General features: G+C 42.7%; 1 protein-coding gene across 1 annotated transcript in view; it reads left to right on the forward strand.

The window, feature by feature from the left end:
* The window catches only part of LOC115082240 (voltage-dependent calcium channel subunit alpha-2/delta-1-like), a gene marked incomplete at its 3' end in the record, with an annotated part of 99,627 nt that extends 80,359 nt beyond the window's left edge, over positions 1-19,268 (forward strand). The window contains exon 3 of the mRNA XM_029586489.1: positions 19,137-19,268. Coding sequence (XP_029442349.1) covers positions 19,137-19,268 — 132 coding nt within the window. The remainder of the gene's footprint in view (positions 1-19,136) is intronic.
* Between the last annotated feature and the right edge of the window lie 5,732 nt (positions 19,269-25,000).

Below are 25,000 nucleotides of genomic sequence, written 5' to 3' on the forward strand. Positions count from 1 at the left end.
GATGGTAACTCACTGGTGTAGTTAGGCAGTGAAGACTTCCAGGCAGAAGTGAATTCAGCAACAAGTCCGGGACCATAGGCCCTCGAGGAGCGAGTACCGGTTCCAGTCTGACCTGAAAAACAAGAAGAAAGCGAGGCCCCCGAGGAGCGGGAACCCCTGGTAAGTCCGAGGAGGCAGAGTAGCTCAGATAGAACGAATCCGTATCCTTGCTAACTCGATGTGTTAGCAAATACTGAGACCTTAAATATCAGTCGCGGGTGACGTGATCTTCGGGGGACGCTCCCAAGGTTCGCGCCATTGCCGGTACTTCTGTCGGGGCCGCGCCGTGCGTGCGCCCCTAGGCCTCTCAGGAACATGGCGGTTTGCAGCGTGGAGCCGATCCGGGGACGCCGGAGGACCTCGGCAGGAAGACGCCGCGGCAGCCAATCTTCCCGCAGACGAAGAGGGAGGCGCCAATGAGGTATGGAGGGCGGAGAGAGGGCGTCGGGCAGGGTTTAGTGAGAGAGGTAATGGTGGTGGGGCCACTTGGCAGTAATGATCATAACCTGATCAATTTTGAGCTAATTGCTGAAAGGGGGACAATCTGTAAGTCTACAGCTCTAAAACAAAATTTTCAAAAGGAAAACTTTGATAAAATAAGAAAATAGTTAGAAAAAACTGAAAGATGCAGATGCAAAGGTTAAAAGTATACAACAGGCATTGACATTGTTTAAAAATACAATGTTAGAAGTGCAGTCCAAATGTATTCCACACATTAAGAAAGGTGGAAGGAAGGCAAAATGATTACTGGCATGGTGAGTTGAAAAATGCTATTTTAGCCACAAAAAATCCTTCAAAAAATAGAAGAAGGATCCATCTGAAGAAAATAGGAAAAAGCATAAGCATTGTCAGGTTAAGTGTAAAACATTGATGAGGCAGGCTAAGAGAGAATATGAAATGAAGTTGGCCATAGAGGCAAAACTCATAATAAAACCTCTTTAAAATATATACGAAGCAGGAAACCTGCGACGGAGTTGGTTGGCCCATTAGATGACCAAGGGGTTAAAAGGGCTTTTAGGGAATATAAGGCAGAAAGATTAAATTAATTCTTTGCTTCTGTGTTTACTAATGGGGATGTTGGAGAGATACCAGTTCCAGAGATGGTTTTCAGAGTGATGAATCAGATGAACTGAACCAAATCACCATGAACCTGGAGATGTAGTAGTCAGATTCAGAAACTAAAGAGAAGCAAATCACCTAGACTGGATGGTATGCACCCCAGGGTTCTGAATGAAGTAAAAAATGAAATGTCAGATCCATTAGTTAAAATTTGTAACCTATCATTAAAACCATCCATTTTGCTTGAAGACTGGAGGGTGGCCAATGTAATTCCAATATTTAAAAAGTGCTCCAGGGGTAATCTGGGAAATTATAGACCAGTGATCCTGATTTCAGTGCTGGGAAAAATATTGGAAACTATTCTAAAGATCAAAATCACAGAGCATATAGAAAGACATGGTTTAATGGAACACAGTCAGCATGGCTTTACCCAAGGCAAGTCTTGCCTCACAAATCTGCTTCATTTTTTTTTTGAAGGGGTTAATAAACATGCAGATAAAGGTGAACCGGTAGATGTGGTGTATTTGGATTTTTAGAAGACATTTGACAAAGCCCTTCATGAGAGGCTTCTAAGAAAACTAAAAAGTCATGGGATAGGAGGCAATGTCCTTTCGTGGATTACAAACTGGTTAAAAGACAGGAAACAGAGAGTAGGATTAAATGGTCAATATTCTCAGTGGAAAAGGGTAAACAGTAGAGTGCCTCAGGGATCTGTACTTGGACCGGTGCTTTTCAATATATTTATAAATGATCTGGAAAGGAATACGACGAGTGAGGTTATCAAATTTGCAGATGATACAAAATTATTCAGAGTAGTTAAATCACAAGCGGATTGTGATACATTACAGGAGGACCTTGCAAGACTGGAAGATTGGGCATCCAAATGGCAGATTAAATTTTAATGTGGACCAGTGCAAGGTGATGCATATAGGGAAAAATAACCCTTGCTGTAGTTACATGATGTTAGGTTCCATTTTAGGAGCTACCATCCAGGAAAAGAGATCAAGGCATCATAGTGGATAAGACTTTGAAATCGTCGGTTCAGTGTGCTGCAGCAGTCAAAAAAGGAAACAGAATGTTAGGAATTACTAGAAGGGAAAGGTGAATAAAACGGAAAATGTCATAATGCCTCTGTATCACTCCATGGTGAGACCACACTTTGAGTACTGTGTACAATTCTGATTGCCGCATCTCAAGAAAGATATAGTTGCATTTTAGAAGGTACAGAAAAAGGTGTCCAAAATGATAAAGGGGATGGAACAGCTCCCCTGTGAGGAAAGGCTGAAGAGGTTAGTGCTTGGAGAAGACGCGGCTGAGGGGGGACATGATAGAGGTCTGTAAAATGATCAGAGGTCTAGAACAGGTAAATATTAATTGATTATTTACTCTTTTGGATAAGAGAAGGACTAGGGGGCATTCCATGAAGTTAGCAAGTAGCACATCTAAAACAAATCAGAAAAAATGCTTTTTCTCGCAAAGCACAATTAAGCTCTTGAATTTTTTTGCCAGAGGATGTGGTTAGGGTAGTTAATGTAGCTGGGTTAAAAAATGTATGGATACGTTCTTGGAGAAGTCCATTAACTACTATGAATCAGTTTGACTTAAGGGCGGATTTTAAAAGCCCTGCTCGCGTAAATCCACCCGGATTTACGCGAGCAGGGCCTTGTGCGCCGGCGCACCTATTTTCCATAGGCCTGCCGGCGCGCGCAGAGCCCCAGGACTCGCGTAAGTCCCGGGGATTTTTGTCGGGGGCGTGTCGGGGGCGGGTCCGATCAACGCAGCGTTTTGGGGGCAGGACGCGGCGTTTCGGGGGCGGGCCCGGGGGCATGGCTGCGCCCTCCGGAACCGCCCCCGGGTCGTGTCTCGGCGCGCCAGTGACCCGCTGGCGCACGTGGATTTACGTCTCCCTCCGGGAGGCGTAAATCCGTGGACAAAGGTAGGAGGGGGTTTAGATAGGGCCGGGGGGGTGGGTTAGGTAGAGGAAGGGAGGGGAAGGTGAGGGGAGGGAACCGAGGCAGGCTGCGCGGCTCGGCACGCACCGGCTGCCCAAAATCGGCAGCCTTGCGCGCGCCGATCCAGGATTTTAGTAGATACGCGCGTATCTACTAAAATCCAGCGTACTTTTGTTTGCGACTGGTGCGCCAACAAAAGTACTCGAACGCGCATTTTTTAAAAATCTACCCCTTAGGGAATAGTCACTGAAACTACTGGCGTTAGTAGCGTGGGATCTGCTTAAAGTTTGGTTACTTGCCAGGTACTTGTGACTTGGATTGGCCACTGGGCTTGATAGACCCTTGGTCTGACCCAGTATGGCAAATTCTTGTGTTATTCCTTCTTGTAATCCTGACATGTTTATTGTCATTGTCTCCCCTTGGGTATCTCACTTTTATTGTGTGAGATTTGAGTGTGTCATTCCAGTTAGCAGCATACTGCAACTCAATGATTCTGCTTCCATTATGTGGGCAAAGCAATTAATATTCCTGATCTGACAGAAAAATCGAAAGCAAGCAACAGTTTCCCATTTACTAGAGTGGTGTCTGGGGTATATTGTCAGCATAGCGCTAAAGAATGAAGCAGCCTATTTTAAGAAATATCGAAGAGCTGCTTTTGTTAGTATGCACAAAGAATTTTCAGGAAAATCATTTGAAGATATGTTCCAGAACTTGATTACAAACTTACCCTAGGTTTATCAAAATGCTATAAGTTTTGATGGATAATTGATTTATATTTTTTCCCACCTTAATTTATATTGTCTGTAAAGCCTGTTGCTGATTTATTGTTATACTGTAAACCGAGGTGATGTTTCTTACGTGCTGCGGTATATTAAAAAAAAAAAAATCACTAAATAAATAAATAAGAAAAAGGGGTGTTGCTATGATAATTTTAGAATTACTGCAGACAGGCTGAGAGAGAGAGAGATTCTTTACAAGGCCTTCATAGTAATCAACTATTTCTGGCACTATAGGAGAGCCAGCTAGTAACTCGAGGTCAGGTTCTGGTGTTTTGGGGCCAGTTTTACATGCAGAGTAAGATGTACGAACAGCACCGTACGCCTCAGTGAAGATTTGACATCATTTGGAGTGAGGAAAGTCTCACAAAGATGACATTTCTACAATCTTCTCTTGCCCTAGTCTGATAGTTCCCTGGTAGAGAGTCCATCAAGCTAGGGTGAGGTGTACTGTGCTGTTCATATGTCTCACTCTGCATGTAAAACTGGCCCCAAAACCCTATACCACCACCAAAACCTGACCTTGAGTTACTAGCTGGCCCTACTATAGTGCCATAAATGGTTGACTACTGTGTGTCACCCCAGAGGCTCTCTCTCCCCACTCCACACCACTCCCTCTCACCTCTCTCCCATGCCCAAAACAGAATATGAAAAATGCAGCACAATTTGCATTATGTCCGCTTTGGGCATATCACATGGCTTAATGCCTACAAAAATGGAGTCGTTATTTCCAGCATTAGAAGCATGTGATAGTGTGCGTCACACTATTGCACAGTGTGATAATGACCCTTCCCCAATCCTGTCCCTTTCAATAAATTTGCCAAATTTGCATTCACGCCATGCGCTACAACAACTATCGGGTGTGTTATGGGGCTATCGCGGGCATTAACACCTTAATGCCCTTTGATGAATGAGCCTGTTAGTTGGAGTTGTTAATGCTTTGCTTTATGATGGTTGCATATATTCTGAAGTATTTTTCACTGGCAACTTTGCAGCAGTCCTGGTGCCGTTAGGGCTCAGAAACAAATCCCCCAGCAATCTTTTCAGTTTAGGATCAGGAAGTGATGTGGGAAGTCCTGGAAGCATCACTAACCAGATAGGTTGGGGCTTGATGACGGTCTAGGGACACCGTTCTTATTATACTTTGTGATTTTTGCAGTTCTGAGTTGTAGTGTTTTCTTTCAAAAGAAAGTTATCGGTTGGGATGATATGGCCTGCTTCACTTTGTCCATTTCACATTAACTCCGTTGCTGTGTTTTATGGGGATCCTTGCTTTGGCCAGCCCGGTACATGCTCTCCTCGTGTCATTATAACCCCTCAATTCCTTCATTTTCAGTCTCAGTTTATTGTCAGTTTCTCTTAAATTTCAGTCATTTCCTATTTAAAAAGTTCCATTTATATGCATTTTCATGTTGCACTTCTTGTTGTAAGGCCCCTGGATAGCACCTCACATAGAGACTGAAATAATAAGGACTGTGGTGAATTGGAAACGTTGGAATGTTTCTTTACGCGACGTCCTCGGAGCAGAGAACGAGAGAGGAATTAGAAATGAGGAACTCTAGGAAGGGATGGCTGAACTTTCCCAGCAGTAGGAGAGCTGGAGGTTAACGGGGCAAGGACAGGAAGGCAGGGAGTGAGATCCGAGATCGCAGGCTCAGGCAATGGAATTTCTAAGAAACAATGTGCTGCTGTGTTTTTAGCCCGGTTAATGCCAGAAATATCTTAAGGTCTCACGGTTTATGTGCATACTCACAGGAATTATCGATATTTATGTGCATGCTTACATGTCTGAATTCACAGGAATTATCGATATTTATGTGCATGCTTACATGTCTGAATTCACAGGAATTATCGATATTCCCATTTAGCGACTATGACATTAACTCAGGTGGGAGGAGCTTCTGCAGGAAGGAAAGCTCCTTGCAGAGAGTAAGGATGAGGCATAAAGACAAGGAGAGTAAAATATGGATTTCTGAAGTGTGAGTGTGAATTACACGTCAGAAAGCAAAAGTGATCAAAACTAACATAAAAAGGACCTAACACGGGGTGGGCACAGGAAAAAGTTCCTTCACTTTAGTTTTTTCTGTTCTTTCCTTTTCTCCCCCCATTTCATTTCTCCTTTACCCAAAATGGCATTAAAAACAACATTAAACAAAGTACCCCCTTCAAGGGCCCCCTGAGCTCCCCCCAGCCCAATCCCCAGGGGCTTCTATCCCACTGCTCTGCCACTGCTCAGCCTTACGCGTCCGTGGCGCTGGCCTCGGGCTGAGTAACCGGGGGGCCCTTCTGCCACCAGAGGACCTGCGGACTGGCAGAACCTCGAGGGGATAAGGACTGGGGGGGGGGGGGGGGGCATTGGCTGAAGAGGATTTGGTGGGTGGGGGAAGGATCACGAGAGGGACCCAAACTTTTCTTTTAAATTTGGCCGTGGATTTTAAAATCAGTTGAAATAAAAACAAAATTTAGCTCATTTTTCTTTTGCTCTGTTTTGAAAACAAAACAGGAAATGTTATTGAAATTTTCATTTCGAATGATAGCACATTCTGATTTAAAAGAAACATTTTTTTTTTAACTTACTGCCAGAAATAATTTTGAAACCTAGTCACTTTCTCATACCCTAACATTTTAACCAGTTCCCTCCATTCTCATTTACACAATCATTTGAATATAATCTACGATTCATTTGTATCTTCTTCTGTGACAGCATTACATTTTCAAAAAGGTGACTATGATAAAATAAGGAAAATAGGAGAAAAATGAAAGGAGCAACTACAAAGGTTAAGAGCTTAGTTCATGCATGTCGTGTAAAAATACCATCATGGAAGCCCAGACCAGACGTATTCCACATGTTAGAAAAGATGGAAGGAAGGCTATACGGCTACCAGTATGGTTGAAAGGTGAGGTGAGAGAGGCTACAATATCTAAAAGAACATCTTTCAAGAAATGGAAATGGGATCCGAATGAAGAAAACAGGGAACAGCACAAGCACTGGCAAGTCAGATACAAAGCATTGATAAGGAAGACAAAGAGAGAATTTGAAAAGAAGCTTGCTGTGAATGCAAAAACTCATAATAAAGACTTCTACAGGTACATTTGAAGTAAAAAGCCTGCGAGGGAGTCAGTTGGACCATTAGATGAACAAAGGGTAAAAGGACACTTAGGGATGATAAAGCCATAGCAGAGAGACTAAATGAATTCCTTGCTTCAGTTTTCACTGAGGAAGATGTAAGATGTGCCCAAGCTGAAAACGATATTCAAAGTGATGATTCAGAGGATCTGAAACAAATCTGGAAGATGTTCTAGGGTAATTTGACAAATCACCTGTACCAGATGGCATACATCCTAGAGTGCTAAAAGAATGGTAATCTGAAATAGCGGACCTGCTATTGGACATTTGTAAACTATCATTAAAATCCTCTATGGTACCTGAAGATTGCAGGGTTGCCAATGTAACGCCAGTTTTTAAAAAAGGATTAAGGGTCAATCCAGGAAACTGCATATCAGTGAGTCTGATGTCTGTGCCAGGGAAAATGGTGGAAACTATCTTAAAGAACAAAGTTGCTGAACATATAGATGGCAGAGTGTAATGGAACAAAGACAACATGGATTTAGCCAAGAGAAGTCTTCCCTCATCAAAGTGCTACATTTATTTGAGGGAGTAAATAAACCTGTAGATATAAGTGAACCAGTTTATATAGTGCATCTGGATTTCCAGAAAGCATTTGACAAAGCCCCTCATGAGAGACTTCTTAGGGAATTAAAAAGTCATGGGATATAGGGGGCAGTGTCCTATTGTGGATTGAGAACTGGTTAAAAGATAGAAAACAGACAGCAGGGCTAAATGGTAAATTTTCCAAATGAAAAAAGGTGAATAGTGGAGTCCACCTGGGATCTGCTCTGGGACCACTGCTTTTTAATATATTTATAAATGTCCTGGAAATAGGAACAACAAGTAATGGGGTAAATTTTAAAACATACGCGCGGGCGTACATGTGTGCGTGCTACCCGGCGCGCACATATGTACGCCTGATTTTATAATTCTGCTATTCTAACCTTCTCTCCTAGTTCAGTCCCCTTATGTTTTATGTAACTTTGCATTTCTTTAGTTAATGGTTTCCCCAGTTCTATGTAAACCGATGTAATATTTACTTGAATGTCAGTATAGAAACGTTTTAAATAAATAAAATACATAAATAACATGCAAGCGCATGCATGTTATAAAATCGGGGGCGGCGCACGCAAGGGGGTGCACCCTACTGCATCTTGCGGAGCCGACGCCCTTGGCCTTCCCCCATTCTGTTCCCCCTATTCTAACCTTCCCACACCTTCCTCTAACCTTTTCACCCCCTAGCCCTATTCTAACCCCCCCGACCTGTATCTTACCTCCTGCTGGCACGCAATCCTCCAACACAGCGGCAAATGGCCACTGTACCGGAGCTCTGGCCCTGCCCCCGGACCGCCCATTCCCCACCCCTTTTTTAAAGCCCCGGGACTTAGACACATCCCAGGGCTTTACGCGCGTCGCTGGGCCTTTATAAAGTAGGCTCGGCGCGCGTAACCCACTCTACGTGTGTAAATTTTTTAAAATTCGGCCCTATATGATCTAATTTAAAGATAACACAAAATTATTCAAAGTTGTTAAATCACAAGAGGATTCTAAGAAATTGCAAGAGGACATTGGGAGACTGGGCATGCAAATGGCAAATTAAATTTAATGTGGACAAGTGCAAAGTGATGCCTTAGGGAAGAGTAATCCAAATATTAGCTACACAATTCAAGGTTCCACATTAGTAGTCACCATTCAGGAAAAAGATCTGGGTGTCATCATTGATAATACATTGAAATCTTCTGCTCAGTAAAGCAAATACAATGCTAGGGGTTATTAGGGAAGGAATGGAGAATAAAACAGAGAATATCACAATGCCTCTATATCGCTCCATGGTGCGACCTCATCTTAAGTACTGTGTGCCGTTCTGGTCACCACATCTCAAGAAAGATATAGCAGAATTAGAAAAGCTACAGAGAAGGGCGACCAAGATGATAAATGGGATGGAATGATTCCCCTATGAGGAAAGGCTAAAGAGGTTAGGACTCTTCAGCGTGGAGAAGAGACGGGTGAGGGGGGATATGATAGAGGGCTGTAAAATAATGAATGGAGTGGAACGAGTAAACGTTAATTGGTTGCTTACTATTTCAAAGAGTACAAAGACGAGGGGACACATAAGGAAGTTACTAGGTGTCAGCTGGATGATAGCAGAGTTGAAAATTGAAGTGGTCTGGTGTGGGTTTGAGTCTCTGGTGCTCCAGATTGTTTTGATTGGTGTAGATGGTCCCAGGGAATTTAACCTCTTCAAGAAATTATCTCCATTCTTCCAAGGCCAGCTTGACCTAGGGTTGCCAAGTGGCTCCAGATTTTCAGGACAGGTCAAACCAGTCCTGGTTTTACTCCACTGCATGAAGGTACTTATAGCCTTGCTTTTCTTAGGTGATGCAATAGGGAATAAAATTCGAATTGGCTTTTTTCCACCATCATTGGACTCTATGATATAAAGAAATCATACAGGGATAAAAAACTAGATTTTTTTCCCTATCCTCCAGTTAGAATGAGGAATAAACCAGAAAATATATAGGAAAATATATAGGAAAAAATATAATGGAATAATAAATGAACTTATTTTTCTCTGACCTTATTTATTAAAAACCATATGGCAAAAGGAATATTGACAAGATCTGCTTTTGGGATCTGAAAGGCAGTTTGTTTTTATAAAGGATCTTCTGTAGGAGCTGCCTGCTCCTGAGTCTTTCTCCAGATAAGCAGCTGGAGCAGTGTTTGACATTAGCTATTTACGGATGTAAATATCCCATCAGACAATTAGTTCTGTCTTGGACCAATCTGTGTAAAACCTGGTAGAGATGTACTGTTCACCTCAAGCAAGGATTAGCTGGCAGGTAATTTTCTATAGAATGTATGCAGATCAGCAGCATTTCACCCATGTTAATCAGCTAAAACCGGGTCTCAGTGAGGTCACACCAGTGCTGGCACCATTTTGTTGTACGTCCATAGAAATGTGCAAACACTTGTAGCGGTCACACAGCTGGAATGTATTTATACGGCATTTACACAGTGCTCTACAGAAATTAAAGGGTCTTACATTGGGGTGGAAAGATTAATGGTGGCCCTCTTTACAGAGGTGGGTTTTGAAGCTTTATTTAAAAGTGGGTAACGGAGTACTCATCTGGCGGGCATCCAAAGGGGCACGACAAAGGGGTTCTCCCCTTTGTGCACCCCTTCGTGCAACCCTTTGTGCTTCATTTAAATTCTTTCATTTATTTTTTCTGTTAATTAACTTTTTTCCAAGTTCTTACCTTATGGCTTGTTAACAATTTTTATAAATGTTCATTGTATTTGACTATGGAAATATATTTCCTGCTTTTTCTGGTTTATGTAAACCGGTATGATTTGCATTTGATGTAAGAATGTCGGTATATAAAAATAAATAAAATAAATAAATTAATATTCCCTATTGATTAATAGCAGTTTATGGACTTCTCCTTCAGGAATTTATACAAACCTTTCTAAACCCAGCTAAATGAACTACATCCTCTGGCAACTAATTCTAGAGCTTGATTGAACTGTGACTGTGAGAGAATTTTCTTTGATTTGTTTTAAAAGTGCTACTTGCTAACTTCATGGAGTGCCCCCTAGTCCTTGTATTTCACATTTACCCATTCAAGTCCAGAGCTTAATTATGTGTTGAGTAAAAAATTATTTTTTCTTATTAGTTTTAAATGTATTACCAAGTAACTTCATTGTGTGTCCCCTGGTCTTTCTACTTTTCTAAAGAGCAAATAACTGATTAATGTTTATTCATTCCATTCCACTCATGATTTTATAGACATCTAACATATCCCCCCTCAGCCGTCTCTTCTCCAAGCTGAAAAGTCCTAACCTCTTTAGCCTTTCCTCATAGGGGAGCCGTTCCATCCCTGTTCCATCCCACTCTCCTTGTGGATATATTTTGTTACTCAGCCTTATTGGAAACCGTTTCAATTTTGTATATAAAATCATTAACATTACTCTCCTATGAGACCCACGGGTCATTTTATTGATGTCTAGTGCCTATAAATATTAGAAATGAGCATTTAATTTCATTTGTTTTGGTAGTTTATGTATGAAAATTTTATTTTATGCAGATAAATACAACCTACATGGATACAACTTGAGGTAGATCTTAAAACAGTACGCATGTGCGTACTTTTGTTGGAGCAACCGGCGCCAACAAAAGTACACCGGATTTTATAAGATACGTGTGTAGCCGTGTGTATCTTATAAAATCCGGGGTCGGCGCGTGCAAGGCTGTGTAAAATCGGCAGCCTGGCGACACCCCCCTCCCGCCCCTTTTACGAAGCCCCAGGACTTACGCGCGTTCCGGGGCTTTGCGTGCGCCGGCAGCCTATGCAAAATAGGCTGCCGGCGCACAGGGTTTTTAAAATCTAGCCCTATATGTGCACACAATCTACCAAAACAATTGAAATTAACAAAAAAAATGCAACAGAATGACGAAAGAAAACAAGGAAGTAAACCTAACGTTTTTGTGAGTATATCCCTGAAAAATATATTCTTGGAAAAAGGGTGAAGAGTGGCGAGCTCCCGTGCCAACCAGTGATTGAGTTCTGCTTTCACTCGGCTGGGTGCTCAGTGACCCAGAGCAGAAAGAAACCCCAATGTTTCTACAACTTCCTTTCCCTTCTCTTAGTGCTGTTGCCACCCTCCATGGTATCAGAAGAAATGGGAAATAAGAAAAGCAAATTGTACTTGTTTCTTTTAGAAAATCATGCATGTTGTTTGATGGAACTGAAAGAAGGAACTGCTGATTTTTCTGCTCTCGTAAAAGACCAAGAAAACCTTACAATAAAAAAGGGTTTGTGATAAATGAATGCCTGCGCTGAGTCCAGCTCTGATTCTAGAGCAAAACCTGGAATTAGTAAGAAATCAGCAATCTTTCCTTTTGTTGCTTGTCCTGGGAATAAAGAGAGGCCCTTTTACATTTGCAATGTATTTTCAGGGGATTTATCAGGTCTGGACTGGCTGCTATCTAAGGATACATCTCTTTCCCTTGACTTTTAACTTCCAGTCATGTATGGGGATTGTTTTTTAATAGATAAATTGAAAGGCCCTCTCGTGAGCTCGCACACCGCTCTGCCTTTGGAGACTTCCCCCATTCTCTGGGCACATCTGTTACACTTGGTTTGGCACAAGGAGAAAAGAAAAACAAAATTCATCTGTATACAATGGACCCCTGCTAACGTATCTCCCCCTTTCTATCTTTTGTTTATGACATGGGATTCAGAAGCCTTGAGAAATCTTGAATTCAATTTTTCTCTGCAAATGCAATCAATAAAGCACTGAGCTAGTGCTCTTTAAAGCGAGCTGGAAGAGTCTGCTTTTGATGATTTATTCAATGTGCAGGCCTTGCTCTGCATAGAAGGTAATGTGTGACTTTATTTGAAGAGCCTGGGAGCTGTTTACTGTCTCTGAATAGATGTCAGCTACTGTTCCCTAACGGCGCGCCCTGAACACAGGAGGACAGAGTGCGCTCTAATGTACATCACAAAGGTGCTGGTCCTAGAGTGGGAAACACTCCTTTCATTGCATTATATAAGGGTGCTTTGCCTGCTCCATGACTCTCATCCTTGCCTGCTGGGTTTCCTGCTCTTAGGGGCAGGGCTCTTTCTGCCTGTTTGCTTTTCTTCATGTTCGGCGCCTCTGGACAGTTCACCCTGTTGCTGCTGCTGGCAGCCCAATTATACTACCCCGTAGACCGGGTGTGCTTACAGTGCAAAGGAGAATAATTAACTCGGGGTAGTGCCTGGAAAGGTTTCTTCTGCTTGTGAGAGATTTGCCAGCGTTGGCTCTTATTGACTCATGTGGTCTGTGTGACAGGATTTTCAGCAGGGGTGAAACCAGAAACACTGTAATCTCAGTACAGTTTATTGTATGTGGAAGTTGAGTTTATTGAGTTTAACCTGATTCTGCTCCTGCTTCTGGCTCTGATAAAGCATCCAATGGTAGTTTCCATTTAGCATGACTTGAAGTCATTTGGGCAAAATGATGCAGAAAAATCTACTTGAGATTCCCCTTTCTGCACTGGTAAGAGAAGGGCATCGTCCATGGAGCCAGCATCCTTTCTCCCATCATGGCTGGTCCAGGTTATAAGTACCAAGCACATCCCACCTAACTGGGCCATAGTTTGTACAGCAGCACTGTGTATGTCATGTAGCGCTATAGAAATGCTAAATAGTACTATGTGCGCCTTTAAATTGCCCACCAGTCACCATCAGTTTTGGGAGAATTTTTAGCAGCACTGCTGACTCTCATTATTGTCAGGGGTCAAGTCAGCCACCATTGACTGAAACGTGCAAGAACAGTTTTATTATACAAAACATGTAAAGCGCTGTTGTAGCTGAACCCTCTTGCCAAGTCGTAAAGTTTTCTTAGGTTCATCCAGTGTTATGATGAGCTTGAATCTCTTATCCATAACAAGACAGTTAACACTACAGTGATGAGGATGCAAACAATAATGGCAAGGAAATGCAGAGTCCTCTAATACACTGCGTATCACTGGCTTTCAGCTCTTACACTACTATTCTTTTATTTCTGTAGCTCTATGTTGAGCACTTTATTCATCAAACCTCCTACCATACACTGAGAATTGGCCAGTGTGGGGATTTTTGGGTGCTATATGGGATGGGTGGGGGTCCTATTATTTTGCATTTGTTTTACACTCTGAAAATACAATTATTTTATTAGATACCAAAAGATGTATCTATGTATGTATGTATTTATTTATTTATTTGTTTATTTATTTTATTTGAGCTTCTTAAAGTTAGTTAAATAGTACCAAATCACCTGGACCGGATGGTATGCATCCTAGGGTACTGAAGGAACTAAAAAATGAAATTTCTCATTTATTAGTTAAAATTTGTAACCCATCATTAAAATCATCCATTGTACCTGAAGACTGGAGGGTGGCCAATGTAACCCCAATATTTAAAAAAGGCTCCAGGGGTGATCCGGGTAACTACAGACCAGTGAGCCTGACTTCAGTGCCGGGAAAAATAGTGGAAACTATTCTCAACATCAAAATTGTAGAGCATATAGAAAGACATGACTTAATGGAACATCGTCAACATGGATTTACCCAAGGGAAGTCTTGCCTAACAAATCTTCATTTTTATGAAGGGGTTAATAAACATTTGGATAAAGGTGAACCGGTAGATGTAGTGTTTTTGGATTTTCAGAAGGCGTTTGACAAAGTCCCTCATAAGAGGCTTCTAAGAAAACTAAAAAGTCATGGGATAGGAGACGATGTCTTTTCGTGGATTACAAGCTGGTTAAAAGACAGGAAACAGAGAGTAGGATTAAATGGTCAATTTTCTCAGTGGAAAAGGGTAAACAGTTGAGTGCCTCAGGGATCTGTACTTGGACCGGTGCTTTTCAATATATATATAAATGATCTGGAAAGGAATACGACGAGTGAGGTTATCAAATTTGTGGATGATACAAAATTATTCGGAGTAGTTAAATCACAAGCGGATTGTGATACATTACAGGAGGACCTTGCAAGACTGGAAGATTGGGCATCCAAATGGCAGATGAAATTTAATGTGGACAAGTGCAAGGTGTTGCATATAGGGAAAAATAACCCTTGCTGTAGTTACACGATGTTAGGTTCCATATTAGGAGCTACCACCCAGGAAAAAGATCTAGGTGTCATAGTGGATAATACTTTAAAATTGTCTGCTCAGTGTGCTGCAGCAGTCAAAAAAGCAAACAGAATGTTAGGAATTATTAGGAAGGGAATGGTAAATAAAATGGAAAATGTCATAATTCCTCTATATCGCTCCATGGTGAGACCACACCTTGAATACTGTGTACAATTCTGGTCGCCGCATCTCAAAAAAGATATAATTGCGATGGAGAAGGTACAGAGAAGGGCAACCAAAATGATAAAGGGGATGGAACAGCTCCCCTATGAGGAAAGGCTGAAGATGTTAGGGCTGTTCAGCTTGGAGAAGAGACGGCTGAGGGGGGATATGATAGAGGTCTTTAAGATCATGAGAGGTCTTGAACGAGTAGATGTGAATCGGTTATTTACACTTTCGAATAATAGAAGGACTAGGGAGCATTCCATGAAGTTAGCAAGTAGCACATTTAAGACTAATCAGAGAAAATTATTTTTCACTCAACGCACAATAAAGCTCTGGAATTTGTTGCCAGAGGATGTGGTTAGTGCAGTTAGAAGTACATCTTAAAAACATACGCCAGCGCGAACAAAAGTACACCGGATTTTATAAGATATAGGCGTAGCCGCGTATATCTTATAAAATCTGGGGTCGGCGTGCGCAAGGCTGTGCAAAATCAGCAGCCTGCGTGCGCAGAGTCGCGCAGCCAGCCTCCGAGGCCGCTCCGAAATTGGAGCGGCCTCGGAGGCAACTTTCCTTCCGCATCCCCCCCCACCTTTGTTTGGCAAGTTACGCCTGCTTGAAGCAGGCGTAACTTGCGCGCACTGCCTCGGCATCCCCGGCACAGGCCGCAGTGCCGGGGGACTCGGGACCGCCCTCCCAGCCTGCCCCCGAACCGTCGACACACCCCCTCCCGCCCCTTTTACGAAGCCCTGTGACTTAGCGCGTCCCGGGGCTTTGCGCGCTCCGGCAGCCTATGCAAAATAGGCTGCCGGAGCGCGAGTGCCCTGCGCACGTAAATCCGGCAGGATTTACGTGCGCAGGGCTTTTAAAATCTAGCCCTTAGTGTAGCTGGGTTCAAAAAAGGTTTAGATAAGTTCTTGGAGGAGAAGTCCATTATCAGCTATTAATCAAGTTTACTTAGGGAATAGCCACTGCTATTAATTGCATCAGTAGCATGGGATCTTCTTAGTGTTTGGTAATTGCCAGGTTCTTGAATTCTGTGAATACTGTGTACAATTCTGGTTGCCACATCTCCAAAAGGTATAATTGCGATGGAGAAGGTACAGAGAAGGGCAACCAAAATGATAAGAGGAATGGAACAGCTCCCCCATGAGGAAAGACTAAAGAGGTTAGGACTTTTCAGCTTGGAGAAGAGATGGCTGAGGGGGGATATGATAGAGGTCTTTAAGATCATGAGAGGTCTAGAACGGGTAGATGTGAATCGGTTATTTACTCTTTCGGATAGTAGAAAGACTAGGGGGCACTCCATGAAGTTAGCATGGGGCACATTTAAAACTAATCGGAGAAAGTTCTTTTTTACTCAACGCACAATTAAATTCTGGAATTTGTTGCCAGAGGATGTGGTTAGTGCAGTTAGTATAGCTGTGTTTAAAAAAGGATTGGATAAGTTCTTGGAGGAGAAGTCCATTACCTGCTATTAAGTTCACTTAGAGAATAGCCACTGCCATTAGCAATGGTTACATGGAATAGTCTTAGTTTTTGGGTACTTGCCAGGTTCTTATGGCCTGGATTGGCCACTGTTGGAAACAGGATGCTGGGCTTGATGGACCCTTGGTCCTACCCAGTATGGCATGTTCTTATGTTCTAATGTAACGCCTTATTAGTCAGTTAGACTAAGGAAAGCTATTGGTAGTCCTGGGAGTGAGTAAGAGGAATTAGATCCACTTTATGGGATCTGTCAGGTATTTGCAACCTGAATTGGCCACTAACAGAGACAGGACGCTGGGCTCAATGGACCTTGGTCTCACGGCAATTCTTATGTTCATAGTCAAAATGTTACATTGTCCTAATTCATCCCATGCTCTGTGAGTCTTTATTTGAAATCCTGATCTCATAAGTAGATCCTGCAAAATAAACACAAGTGGCTTCTCGCTGTCCTAACTCTCTTATTTCTTCAGTAGTAAGCTGCCTTCCCCAAAGGCTCATGTTACAAAGTAACTTCACCAAACATGAACTGGAAGATATCAGGAAAATATCTAGCCGAAACTCGGGAGTGAGCATTCGCCATAGCTGGCGCAGTGGTTGGAATGCCCTTCCAGATAGCTGTGCATCAAAGCCTATATCTGCATTTTCAACAGCTCCCCTATGAGGAAAGGCTAAAGAGGTTAGGACCCTTCAGCTTTATAAGAGAGATAATAGAGGTCTATAAAATAAGGAGTGGAGTGGAACGGGCAAACACAAATTAGTTGTTTATTCTTTCAAAAATGTGTAACAATAGGGGACAGACACACAATGAATTTATTAGGTAATACATTTAAAACAAATATGAGAAAATGTTTTTGAACTCAATGCAAAATTAAATTCTGGAATTTGTTGCTGGAGGATGTAGTAAAAGTGTAACTGGATTTAAACATTTTTGGAATAGTTCCTGGAAGAAAAGTCTATAAACCAATATTAAGGTGGACTTGGGGAAATTTATTGCTTACCCCTGGGATAAGCAGCATGGACTCGTATCAACCTTATGGGATCCAATCAGCTACTTGTGGCCTGGACTGGTCAGTGTTTCAGACAGGATGCTGGGCTTGATGGACCCTTGATCTGACCCAGTATGGCAACTTCTTATGTTCTTATGTTCTTTTATTCTTATTTCAGATTTGCTGAAATTTGAATTGATTTCCCAGTTTCTGAGAGATTTAATACTGATGGGACTGTAGTTTTCATTTGTAATTGATTCTTGTTTAAGTATTCCTATTTACTATCAGTTCCAAGACTGTAAATAGAAATTATTGTGAATAACTCATTAAAAAGACAATGCAATTGCAAATGTCATCCCCAGTACAGTCTGTAGCTGAAGCAGCATATTATGTCTTCTCCCAGAGATGAAATATAACAGCTCTCAGTGTTTTTTATAACATAAAAATCATAGAAAACTGCAATCCTGCTTGCATACTCGATCTGCAGAATTACCTGACCCATTGGGTTAACCAGAGATGCCATCTGCTCTGATTATTATCCCGAGGGACCCTGTTTGTCAGGATGAACAGAGGGGGCTTTTCCCTTGTTTAAATCGTATATACTGTATATAGGATTGGATTATTTTATTCTAGTAAATATCCTTGACTGACAGCCTTCTTCTCTGGGTTCCTTTGTGAATATGAATTGCCCTGGAACTGGCTCCCAAATGTTCACATGATGATGAATTGCTGTTTCTCAGATTCACTGCTATACTGACCTGGCTCATGAATATTAATGTGCACACAGCTGATCTTTCGGAAAGTGATCGCATACATAAACATGAAAATCTTGTTAACTTGCACTAATGAGCACTGTGTGCAGGAGCTGGTCCCAGTGCAGCTTTAAAATTATAATATATTTAATTGTTTTTCTTCTTTTCCATAATATCTTTCCTATATTTAGGTTTCTTTTGCCAGGACCACGTTGTGTGTTTTAGTGATCTTTTCTTGCCATGAACGCCCTTTCTATTCAGATTGTTCATACAGGGACAGGACCCTTCAGAGCGGCGCGTGGTGGACTCACGTTTGCGCACGTATCTTGGCCCACGCCTGGGGATGCGGCTGTTTTATAGCAAGGGCACATATTTGCGTGCATGTTATAAAACAGCCTCACCTCGCACCTATCCATGCATAATTCTAAGTGGGCGTGAATGGGTGCAGAAGTCCTACTTCTACCACCTAAATCAGGAGATTTTAAAAGGGACGTGTGCAGACGCCACTCGTAGTTTAACAGCCTTCACTCCCTTAAAACCCCACAGATCTGCCCAGTTTTCTTTAAATGTCAACTTACATGGCATTTATTTAATCTGGGTTTTTTTTCCGCTTTTCAGCCCTTTAAAGTGTACATCAAAGCAGATTATATTCAAGCACTAAAGGTGCTTCCCTATCCCCACTGGGCTCACAATCTAATGTTTTTGTACCTGAGGCAGCGGAGGGTAAAGTGACTTGCCCAGGGTCAGAAGGAGCGAGAGTGGGAGTTGAGCCCTGGTTTCCCTGGGTTGTAGCCATAGCAGAAGTAAAGTTACCTGCAGGGGGTCTCAGCGTGTGCTGGGCTGTGTAAGATTTCAGGGTCACACCCTGAAATGCTAATGCCCTGCCCAGACCATGCACAATCCCTCTCCATTTTTGAAAACTTTCTTGATATGCGCGCTGCAGGAAATACGCGCATATCTCGCCGGCTTTTCAAATCCGCTCGGCGTGCACGAACCCGACTTATTCACGCATCCCCCGACTGATGTGTGCATCAGGGTTTTAAAATTCACCTTTAAATGTATAAAATGAGTGTGCATTGAGAGATAAAGGGCACTACATATGTATTTTGAATCTGCTTTGTTTTCTAATAGAAATCATCTGTCCCTTTCTTACAGCTACAATAGTGCTAAATGAGCTGAACTGGACACAGGCGTTAGATAATGTGTTTAAGGAGAACCGCGAGGAAGACTCTACTTTGCTATGGCAAGTCTTTGGGAGTGCAACGGGCCTGGCCAGGTATTACCCAGGTAAGAGCCGGTGTCTGAGAAGCAGCTGATTACAGGCAAATACCTGCAATGATCCCCTAAGGGAGAGGGGTAGGTGATCTCTGATGTTCCTATCTTGGAGGGAGGGGAATGTACTTCCTGGAAAGATTTGGAGGGTTATGTTGGATTTCACTCTCTTTGGGGCTGATGATGTAATACAGTGTGCTTAGCCCAGTTGTATAGCTGCTAATTATTATTATTATTATTAATTATTATGCTAATTATTATATATGTATAGCTGCTAATTAATCCCCTTATACAATAAGCGGATTAGCGGAGTGAATCTAACGCTCATCACATGTAAATGCATGTGATCGAGGCTATTAGGTATTCACTCCCGATGCAAGAAAAAACGTGCGTCCAGGATTCACATTTAGCGATCAGAAATGAACGCCTGCCCTGAGCTGAGCGCTCTTAAAACTAGTACAGAAAAGCAGAAAACCCGCTTTTCTGTACTGCCTCCCACTTAACACCATTGCAACATTAAGTAGGAGGAAAAACAAAACAAAATAAAGTTAAAAAATAAAAACCACCGGCAGCCGGGCGCAGGAAATGAACGCTCAGCTGACCAGGATAACCCTACCGGTGGAGGGCTGACACCGATCGGGTTCTCGTTAGCAAGGAGGCACTAGAGGGGCGCTCCTAGCAGCCACCTCCTTGCTAACGAGACCCCCTAATTAAAATATTGCTCGGCGGGCGGTGCTGACTGTTCAGCGCCTGCTTCCTGCGCATATTTATTGCAGCGGCCCCTTTATTTCCAGGGTGGGGATGGATGTGGTGGGGGAGGGGTAATAAAATGCCGCGGGTGATTTTGACCTTCCATGTACTCGTATTACTGTGCTTGTAGCCTTTCAATGTCTCATGCTGTGATGGTGTTTCACAATAACAGGGCTGTATTCAGTTCAGTTTTGTATGCCAAGAATACACAGTGCAATTTCTTGCTTTTATAGAATTGCTTTTTTCGTGTACACCAATTTGTTTGGGTTTTCTTTAGTCCTGAAAGGCGGTCCAGAAATGCTTAAATTAATGCATCACCACATTCCCATGATTAACCAAGAACTATGGCAGCTAAAAGCAAATGGAGGTTAAACTTGGGTTTTAATGTGATATGGTCATGCTAGAAGTTTGTAAGCTTTGCTATTAAAGTGCACTTCATCCATATCCCTCAAGATGTGAAGGTGCAAGCTTCCTCCTTCCCAAAAGCTTATAATTGTATTTTGCAACATTTGTAAATGAAGGACCCAAGTCTCAGGTAAGAACAAAAACATCTTTATGTGGAGAATTATGGCTGCAGCACAAGCTTGCATGAAACATTCAGATTACGTAGAACATGAAATCTATAGTAAAACATTGCATTGTGAAACATCTCAAAGCTTATAAACTGGTAACTTTGCTTGAGTATGAAACGAGCAGGGTGACCAGGCTTCCTCCACTTCAGCTCGTAATCTTTACTGGAAACCAGGCCGTTGAAGCCCCAAACCGTTGGTGCTGCTTAGCAGGTGACGTGGCCGGGCCCTGACTTGGTACCTGCTGTCTTTGCGTGGGAGTTGCCCTCACACTTAACTCTGCCCCAGTTGCCTTTTGGAGGTAACTTGCGTTGTGGGCTCCTTTGCTTCGCCCTTTCTTATCATCTGGCCACCTCTCCATGGTACCCGGTGACGAAGCCTGGATGGCTGGCAGGAGCTCCATTTGTTTTTACAAGAAACATTTTGTTACTGACTGGAAAGGGGGCTGGTATGGGGGTCTCACCCTAAACCACCCCCGAACGCTCCAGTCAGCTCCGCTCTCTCAGGCGGGTCCCAGCTCAGGAGCCACCAACCGATCGCAACTTCATTCTCAACTACTTTTATCGGATTATTCCAAATGTTTTCTTTGTGATTATTAGTCTACCTGGTTTTGAGAAATCCAGCCCGCAATTTTATTTATTTATTTATTTAGCAGTTTTATATACCGACCTTCATAGTAAATAACCATATCGGATCGGTTTACATTTAACAAGAATAAAAACTGGGGTAACTATTCAAGTAAACGAAAGATAAACAATAGGTAGGAATGAGTCAAAAAGTTACAATCAACAGGGAAGAGAACTTGGAAGCTTGCAACAAGCTGGAAAAGAAGATAAGGCAGGAAATAAATATGAAGTGATACGACTGCGGAATGCGATGCGACTGCGGAATGAAACGGGGCCCGCTCACCGCTTCCACTGCTAATGCAACTCCTAAATGCTGCAGAAAAAGGGGGGTTTTCCGGTGTGCTGGCACTTTAAATTCTGGGCTGTCCCACGGCAGCTCCCTTTCGCTCCTCCCTGCGTTCCCTCCATCACCCGTCCACTTCCTTTTCCCCTCCCCCTCTGAAACGTTCCTTCTCCGTCTGATTCTCCCCCATCCTTTACTCGTTTCCTCCCCTGCCCTGCCGTCGTCAGCTGGTCACCACATTGGGGCGGATTTTAAAAGGGCCCCGCGCGCCGGCGGCCTATTTTGCATAGGCCGCCGGCGTGGCGTAAAGCCCCGGGACGCGCGTAAGTCCCGGGGCTTTCGAAAAGGGGCGGAAGGGGGCGTGTCCGGGGGCGAGTCCCCGAAATGACGCGGCGTTTCGGGGGAAGGGCCCGGGGGCGTGGCACCGGCCCGGGGGTGTGGTCGAGGCCTCCGGACCAGCCCCCAGGACCGGAGGATGGAGGGAACATGCAGCTCGCGCTGGGCTGGGGCGCGCGCAAGGGGTGCACAAATGTGCACCCCCTTGCGCGCGCCGACCCCGGATTTTATAAGATACGCGCCCCATTGTGCCCTGCCCCACATTGGTCAGTGTTGCAGGGGACTAAGGTGCCAGAGTAACTGAGGTTAGATCCTCACTCAGCAGACTGAATTCAAAATGGCACCTGTGATTTCTTTCAGAAATATCTACGAGCTCATTACATGCCTGTAAGAGGTCCATATCTTTAGCGTTGATTTCCCAAAGCACGAGTTTAGCCAGCCCTCCGTATACTTTCCTGGCAAATGTGTATAAACCTGATAGCAGAACCACATGAACCGTTAGAAAAACAGCTGCAATGGAGAATGTAGGAAACACTGAGACTGTAACCACTGGAAATGCAGTCTGTTTACACAGGAACTAAGACATAAGACCCCATGTCCACGGTGATGCTAATATAAACCCAAAGATATCACACGGAGCCTTGACTGCACGGTGAGCTCCTTCGATATAAGGAAAAAACATTTGTGGAGTTTCTGTGGATGCGCTGTAATATATTTCAAGGAGCTGCACTCCACCTGCCATTCATACCCTGCATGACATCTGGCTGAATAAAAAAGTCCTTGAATTGGTGCTCAACGCCTATAACTGCTTGAGATGTCACCTGCTCCATTCTTGACCTGTGGAATCAATAGCACGGTTGATCTTCCTGCTGTCACTAGGGAACTGGGACAGTGGTGTGGGGTCAGCTTGCTTCATCGTATTATCCACTGACAATAATCTCATTAGAAAAGGCTAAAAAATGATTTCCATCTCCTCTAGCAGCCCATGAATCTCATTCTCTTGCCATTTAGTATAATCTGCTTTAATTATAAAGCATGATCATTCATCCAAGCCAAATCTGAGCATGAATGGCCAGGCACTCACATGTGCACCTTTGACATGGTGCACTCTTAAAGTAACTGTGAACCTCCACAGCAAGGAGCAGGTGAGTATTATAAAAAATAAATTTTTATTCAAATTAAATTAAAAGGTCTTTCCATGAATGTGTCTCACATTTTAATTCTGATGGCTTCCTCTTGGAGAATTAGTGTGTTATCTTATTGTAGCTTCTAAGGAGCTTACACTGGTGTTTGTGTTCCTTATTGTGAATATTCTCAAATATTTTCGTCATGGAACTGAATGGAAAGTTTTTGGATGAGCAGGTGAAAAATATCCAGAATTTTTCACTATATTTGCTGATATTGGGGCTGATGCAGTAAGACCCACGGTGAAATCGGCGCTAGTTGTCTGCGCATATTTTTTTTAGTGCTTGCGGCAAAAGCAGGCACATCTGCGAGATGTAATAAAGGGACAGCATGCAAATGAGATACGCACAGAAATCTGTGCAAAATAAATATCCAGGCAGATATGCGTTCTAAAATGCACATTAAACCACACATAAACCTGCATTAACGTGGTGGTGACTTGTGATTGATTCTCGGTTGAAAGCCTTTAAGACAGCAGTGATTTAGTGGTCCAAGAGTGCGACTGAAGATGGGTAGAGCATGATCCCTCACTGACCGTGCGGGAGCTACATTATGGTGGCTGCTAGTGAACGGGAGAAATGCAGCAGATATTTGGAAGAGTCTGCAAAAGCATTCAGGATTTCTGACATCTGCTCTTCCCTCTCTGACCTCTTTTCTGGATTCTGCCACGTAATTTTTCATCCTCGGGATGGGTGCTTACACTTAACTCCTGCTTGATCTAGGCGCGGCTCTCTGCATTGTACATGAATAGTTAATTTCCTCATTTGCATGGCATTAGTATGGACTCACGCTAAACCAGCCGCAGCTCTTTGAGTGGGTTTGGTGTACACATTTTTCCCACGCTAACCACATTATTACATACATTTATTATTTATTTATTTAGAGCTTTTTTATACAGACTTTCTTGATACGAATCAAATCAACTCGTTTACAGAGAACAAAGATCTTAGCAATAATAATAGTAATAACAATAACAACAACAATTAACAGAGATTAGAAGAAGTATAAAGTACAATAAAACAAGGGGATACAACTGGGAGTTGGAAAAGAAGAGGGGATAATATTATTTTATTTTTATTTTATTTTATTTTATTTATTTCAATCCACAAGGCACTACATAACATGGCCCCACTCGAGCTCAAAATCCCTCTCCAACTCCACTCCTCTACCAGACCAGTGAGACAAGCCTACAGAAACAACCTTCAGATTCCACCGATGAAGTCAGCATTAAGCAAAAGAGCCTTCTCTACAGCCGGTCCCAAACTCTGGAACGCTCTCCCGTCAGACCTCAGATTAGTGCAATGCCCCACTATATTTAAAAAAAGACTCAAGACCTGGTTATTCAACCAAGCTTTCTCATAATCATCAGTCGGCGGAACCTTCCCTGCCAAGGATCCCTTCTTTGGTAACCCCCCAGAGAACTATATAGATCATCTCTAGTACTCTCTATCACCCCCCAAAGAACTCTCAGGTCATCTATGATTCCTTGGCAGTCTAAAATCAAATACCCAGCCTTATACCTATCACCTGTTTCTTTAGCCTACATTAGGCTCCGTAGCATTTACGTTATGTTATTAACCCCATATATCTGTATCCAAGTTCCATCTACCTGTTCATTGTAAGACATTAACTTGTCATTGTTTCTGTTTAGAATGTAAACCGAATTGATCAGTAACTCTGTTATTGGAAAGTCGGTATATAAAAGTGCTAAATAAATAAATAAAAATAAATTTTAAATCTTTTCTATACCATCATTAAGGTGGGTACTGTCACAACGGTTTACAGTAAGGCACAAATAATAATGTTATTAAAATTTATCAGTTTACACAGGTGCCATTAGGTTCGGTAACATAGTTTTTTAATCAATGCTAGATGTTAAATGAGTGTGATCACTATTCTGTCCAGGTCCATTCTATAGCAGTTTGAGTTCAGGACTCATTCTATAAATGTAACTTATCCTTAGTGATGAATTCTATTAAAAACGATCACCCTTATTGA

This window comes from Rhinatrema bivittatum, unplaced genomic scaffold, assembly GCF_901001135.1.
Source record: "Rhinatrema bivittatum unplaced genomic scaffold, aRhiBiv1.1, whole genome shotgun sequence".
NCBI lineage: Eukaryota > Metazoa > Chordata > Amphibia > Gymnophiona > Rhinatrematidae > Rhinatrema > Rhinatrema bivittatum.